At 45.3% G+C, this 6,211-nt stretch overlaps 2 protein-coding genes across 3 annotated transcripts in view; both read right to left on the bottom strand.

Annotated features, from left to right (window-relative positions):
- Window positions 1-2,864, bottom strand: part of LOC123046613 (uncharacterized) — a 4,820-nt gene extending 1,956 nt beyond the window's left edge. Inside the window, exons 1-2 of one of the 2 annotated variants that reach the window (XM_044470011.1) lie at window positions 2,285-2,864; window positions 718-883 (exon numbers count right to left, since the gene is read on the bottom strand). In XM_044470011.1, coding sequence (XP_044325946.1) covers window positions 718-883; window positions 2,285-2,591 — 473 coding nt within the window. In that variant the 5' untranslated portion in view covers window positions 2,592-2,864. Of the gene's footprint in view, window positions 1-717; window positions 932-2,284 lie in introns of both variants that reach the window. The other variant, XM_044470010.1, reaches the window with a different exon arrangement.
- Window positions 2,865-5,553: 2,689 nt separating this feature from the next.
- The window catches only part of LOC123041991 (E3 ubiquitin-protein ligase RNF14), a 3,740-nt gene continuing 3,082 nt past the window's right edge, over window positions 5,554-6,211 (bottom strand). Inside the window, exons 6-7 of the mRNA XM_044464525.1 lie at window positions 6,031-6,175; window positions 5,554-5,878 (exon numbers count right to left, since the gene is read on the bottom strand). Of these exons, the coding sequence (XP_044320460.1) occupies window positions 5,744-5,878; window positions 6,031-6,175 (280 nt within the window). The 3' untranslated portion in view covers window positions 5,554-5,743. The remainder of the gene's footprint in view (window positions 5,879-6,030; window positions 6,176-6,211) is intronic.

Below are 6,211 nucleotides of genomic sequence, written 5' to 3'. Positions count from 1 at the left end.
GGATCTTTGGGCAACTCGTGCCAGCATCTCTAGCAACTAGCTATCATGCATCGGGCAAGTTTTGGGCACTTTCGGCTGAAATCATTGAAAATTGCACCCCCCACATCTCGAGAGCGGATCTTTGGGCAACTCAGCCCAGCATCTCTAGCAACTAGCTATCATGGGTTGGGCAAGTTTTGGACACTTTCGGCTCAGATCATTGATGATTCTAGCACCCGCATCTCGGGAGTGGACCAGCATATCTAGCAACTAGCTATCATTTGTTGGGCAAGTTTTGGACACTTTCGGCTCAAATAAGAGACAATTCCAGCATCCGCATCTCGGGAGCGGATCTTTGGGCAACTTACACCAGCATCTCTAGACACTACCTATCATGGTTGGGCAAGTTTTGGACACTTTTGGCTCAAATCATCGACGATTCCAGCCCCCACATCTCGGGAGTGGATCTTTGGGTGGCTTTCGACAACATCTCTAGTAACTAACTATCATGTGTTGGGAAAGTTTTAAACATGTAAGTCTAAAATCATAGACGATTCTAGGCCCCGCATCACGAAGTCGCAAACCACCCCCGCGCTCAAAATCATCGATTACCCAAAAACATGCATGGGGCCCCCTTACCCCACCCCTCTTCAACCTCCCTATACCACCTCTATCATATAGAGTCGTAGATGTGAGTAGAAAAAACCATGCTTATGGGGTTGTTTTTGAGATACTTACCGGTGATGCGGTCCAGTTCCTCGACCACTCGTGACAATGTTTCCCAGATCTAGCGCCACCCTGCTAGGTGGTCGCGGCGAACGGATGGCGCTGCCCCCTTCGCTTTTCCTCTTGCTTCGCTTGCTAGTCGTCGATACTCCAATACCTCTCTCCTCCCCTCTGCTGTCTAGTTGCCGCCAATCATATGCCCAAAAAAGATATTGCAGGCAACTTTCTGACATTATTAGGCAAGTTAGTGTAGAAATCATTAACTAGAAGGAAGCATGTTTTTTGGCTGAAACTCAATGTGCAAAAAGGTTATAAATTGACTGGAAGAAAGCCTGTTTTTGGCTGCTGACTTTCTCCGTCTAAAGGAAAGTCCACAGCTTCTTACTTTTGCTTGCTTAGTGTTGTACTAATGGAAAACAGAAGTGCCGACAGGGGAATTGGAAACAGCTCCAATTGAGGAAGGAGAACTAGTGAATTGATCAAAAAGATGGAGTTGTCAGTGCACACAAAGCAATATCATGTTGTTAATTGCATCTTGTGTGTGGCATCAACGACCACTGAAAGACAGAGAATCTTTCATTCAGATGCAGTGTTACTTTCCCCTAGGATTTTACTTATTACGTGTACTAAAAATAGCATAACAACAATGCTATGTGCTAATCCTTTGTAAAATCAATGTGATTCCGGCGACAGTATTCAACAAGCACTAATGTGCTTCTACTTGTACACATATCTTGTTGTATTAGACACGATGGAGTTGTAAATATATAAACCATCCAAGCAGCCTTTCTCATTATTGAACTGATGTGTTCATGTACAAGTTACAATACACATATCTTGCTGTATTAAAACCGACGGAGTTGTAACTATATAAACCATCCAAGCAAACCTTTTTGATTATTGAACTGATTTGTTCATGTACAAGTTTCAGTAAACATATCTTGTTATATTAGAACCGATGGAGTTCTAACTATATAAACCATCCAAGCAGGCCTTTCTAATTATTGAACTGATGTGTTCATGTACAAGTTTCAGTCTATCTAATATTTATACCATAATCAACGGAAATGTTTAACTAGGCAGACATGCATATCAGGCAACCAACTAACAAAATCATTAGGCAAGCAAATCATTAGGCTGATATGGATACCATAACCAGCAGAAATGTTTAATTATCCAAGGTTCCAGTATGTTACTTGCTAGTTCAGACATATCAGGAAACTAACAAACAAAATAATTAGGCAAGCTACAGAAATACAAAATCATTAGGCAAGCTACAGGTATGTAACTAGGATAGTTCATATCTCCATGAGCTGGTGTGCAACAAAATTTCTAGGTTCCGAGTAATCAAAATTTCCTTGATGAGATGGCAAATTGATGAACATTTGAGGCAACTACAAATAAATAGTCAGGCAAGTTTTTGTACAACAAAAAAAAGACAGGTTCTGTGGAGGATCTGGCAACTACTCATATGCAAACTCTAGCAATGCACCACACCTCCGTGCAACACGTGCTCAGCCCATGGCAACTCAAACACACGCGCTTTGCCAAAATCAAAAACTAGTTCAGAACAGCTCACCCTGTGGATGAAGAGCGGGAGCAAAATCTACAGTAAGGTACTGCACCACATCCACCTCGCTGTGCTTCTCACCGTCGTCCACATGACCCCTACAGGCCACGCTGTGGACGAGAGGATCCTCCCTGTACTGCGTGGCCAGGGAGTTGAATTGTAGGGGATCTCCAAGGGGCGCGCGAGCAGAGGGGGCGTCGCTAGTTGGAATCTGCGAGGGGCGGCCGGAGCAGCCGCCGTCTTGTTTTTTTTGTCGTCGTTGGACGAGAAGGGCCTGGATCTGACAGGAATTGAAGGTCCCAGTCGCGGGATGCATCGACCCGGCGAGGAATCGACGCGGCGGGGCGCAGGACAATGCGGGGAGGGAGAAGCAGGGCGCGGGGCCGCGTCGCCGCCGGTCTGGGGCAGGGTGCGCATCGCTGCCGGTCGAGGCGGGCGAGGTGGATCTCGCCAGGCCATGGAGGAACGGAAGTGTGCACGGGGGGAGGGAGAAGGTGAGACAGAGAGGAGTGGTTCGTGGGCTCCACAAGGCAGAGAAACGGGGTGGGTTCCTATGTTTCGGCCCGACCGCCCACCACCTGAAGGCAGCGATTTTGATCGGACGGCTGGGAAGGGTGTGTGCTCGGGGCGTCTAAATAGCAAAGCTTTGCTTTTAAGAATTTAGGAACTTGTTGTAGTAGGCAATTGGAAAGTCATCGTGTTAAGACCCCATAGGACTAGCGTAATAGAATAACAACCACCGCCGATGAAGAGTAGCGTAGATCAGAAGAATCCATCCTGAAGACACAAGAACAAAGATGAATAACCATGCCGGCGCCATCATCTTCAGCTCTTGTAGACACCTTTTTTCTTGTGATGATATTTTGGAGGCTGAGATCTTAGCAATCCGGGAGGGACTCATGCTCGCTCTACAGTGGAGCAGTCTACCAATTTATATTGAAAGGGACAGTTTGGAAGCAGTGAACATGATGAAAAGTGAAGATACAAATAGATCAAAATATGCCTTTCTTATTAGAGAGATTAAAGATAGTATGTCCGAACGTAGTTCTTGTATTACTCATATCCATCATAGTTGTAATAATTCTAGTCATGTTTTGGCCAACTTTGGGAGGACTCAAGGCCGAATTGCTGTATGGCTTAGGTCAGGACTAGATGCCGTTTTGGATGCTGTTAAGCGTGACTGCAACCATGTTTTGATTGAGTAATACAAGAATTATTCCGCAAAAAAAACAAAGATGAATGACGAACATATCCGAGCAAATCCACCAAAGATAGATCTGCCAGAGACACAGCTCGACATGCCCGCTAATGATGCTAGAAGCACCACCGGAATGGGGCCTAGGCGGGGAGAACCTTGTCCCAACTTCATGGAGCTGCCACCATCTCGTCAACCTGAGCAGGACACAAACTCTAACAAAACTCAAAGAAAGATCTAAAAGCGAAGCTCTCCCACCGGCAAGGGTCGGGATCCACTCCGCTCCCATGGCCCTTAGGCCACCGAAGACGAGGCAGACCTCCGGCGGGAGGCAAAGAAACCCTAGCTTTTTTGGGGAGGTGGCGGCTGTAGGGAACTAGGGCTGTAGCTTGAGTGATGACTAATAATGTGTTATCCTAACTTTATTCCGTATATCATCATTCCAAACCCGATTCTTCCTTGTGTGACCACACATCCATCTTAACATGCGCATATCCGCTACAGCTAAATGTTGGACATGTCACCTTTTAATCGGTTAACACTCAACGTCATGCAACATTATGGGTCCAATCTCCGTCCTATAGAACCCGCCTTTTAGCTTTCTTAGCACTCACTTTTCACAGAGAACGCCAAAAGTTTGGCGCTACTTCATCCATTCGGCTTTGATTCCATGGCCCACATCTTCATCGATATCACCATCCTTCTGCATCATTGACCCCAACTATTAAAAGGTGTCATTCTGAGGTACCACCTGCCCATCAAGGTTAACCTTCTCCTTCTCATGCCCAGTAGTACTGAAACCACAGTTCTTGTACTCGATTTTAGTTATACTAAGTCTAAAACCTTTCGATTCCAAGGCTTTGTTGTATGGGCATGCAAAAAATATTAAAAAGTTGTTCAGGGAATGGCAACAAGGCTCGTGTTGCAAAGCACTGGCGCAACACGAGGCTTGTTGCAAAAGCTCAACAGATCACAAGGAGGGATCTGACGCGGCTGCATAGAACAAGAACGACTACCTGGATGATTGATCTTTTAGCATTATCATTGGCCGACGCATAGCTTTCGCTGTTTGGTAATGACATACCTTCAAAGCCATTTCGACTGACAACAGACATGATGTAGAATATTTTTCTTATTGGGAAATGCTCTGCATCAACTGGCTGGTTTTCTCTTGGGCATTTGCCATCTCGAGCATGCAACACGTGTCATGGGACGTTGCACACCACCTTTCCCTACTCTCCTTCCGTCGGATCTAGCATCTTCTCCCTTGTTCTTCTCACCTCTCTCTCCCCCGGGATGCCCAAGAATAGCCTCCCTCCAATCTCCTTTTCAAAAGCTCCACGACCCAAGCTCCAGCCATGGTGCCGCAACCTCAGATCCCTTCCAGTAGACCGATACCCTCTATGTTGCGAGTTGAGGGAGACGACCTTTGCGTAGAGAGCGCAACCACCTGCCGTTGCAAGATTAGGGCACATATGCAAAGCTGCAAGGATGGGGCATGCTTGTCGTGCACTATTGTAAGCCAAATGTAATCCCGGAGGCGAGGCGGCGAAGGAAGAGGAGAGAAGACAGGCGCGGCTAGGGATCTGCTGCTGAGACGAGTTTCTGCAACAAAGATGGAGTTGCAAACGGCGACAACAATGTGTTGTTGTGACATAATCTTCCATTGAAAAAAAAACCCCGCAACATCATCCTTGTTGCATAAGTCCTTCTGCAAAATCATCTATGTTGCGAATAGGTGAAGACGAAAAAAATACAACCTCTGATCCAAATGTTTCTGTAACAAGAGCTCTGTTGCAAAGGGTTATATAACATTGTCTTTGTTATTGGAAGCTTCTTTCACATACGAATTTGATGGTATGCTTTGTGTAAGTTGCATGTCATATATTATTGCTCTAACATTTGGTCAAAGTTAGCCTCAAAAACGCATTAGGCTCTATATAAATGGAAGGAAGGAGTACAAATCATTGTTCGTATGGAATTTATAACGAGCATACGTCGGCTGGTTAGCTCCACCTCTTGCGAGGCAAGTTCCCCGTATCATCTGGTCGATGCGCATGCAATGTGAATTGTCTCACGTTCAGAAGGATTGTGATAATTTCGTTAGTGTAAGCAGATTCCGCCTATTTCAATCATTTTGCTAACTGACCCTTTTTCCCATATTGCACACATTTTTATGATAAAATTACACAGTTCACCATAGCTTTGGTTCAGTAATCGCAAACTCGACCCAAAGTTGAAAGAAATGTGACGGTGAGAATACATATGTAATGCTAGAATTTATCAAGCCCCAGGCACTCAATCGATCCCCAATGCTCGCTCTTCATCCTCTTATTATCGACCACCCGTTTGCACAGTTGACAATAGCTGGCTCGGCACGCCCAACAAAATAAATATTTCTCGTCATCCTGGATGCATAAACACATATATGACCATCAATTAATCGGTTAGGAGTATAGAGTGGAAAATTGGATTCGTCACACAGCGCGATTCCGGTGAGATGGACTGAATTCTCGTCCATTCATTCGTTGATGTATGTAGATTCAAATGGTAGGTTTACCTTGAAATTTCTCTCACCGCATTTCGGGCATCTTAAGATGCCACCTAATGGCTTCTGCTGGGCTCGAATCTGGTTTCCTATTTGTATTTGGTCCATTTCTCTCTCCCATTCTGCAATATCCCTAGCCTCAAAGAGCTTGCAATCCCTGCAATGTATACATGCACAAAGAGGTAAGTAACTG

Source organism: Triticum aestivum, chromosome 2B (genome assembly GCF_018294505.1).
Source record: "Triticum aestivum cultivar Chinese Spring chromosome 2B, IWGSC CS RefSeq v2.1, whole genome shotgun sequence".
Taxonomy (NCBI): Eukaryota; Viridiplantae; Streptophyta; class Magnoliopsida; order Poales; family Poaceae; genus Triticum; species Triticum aestivum.
This window is presented reverse-complemented; position numbering and strand designations above follow the sequence as displayed.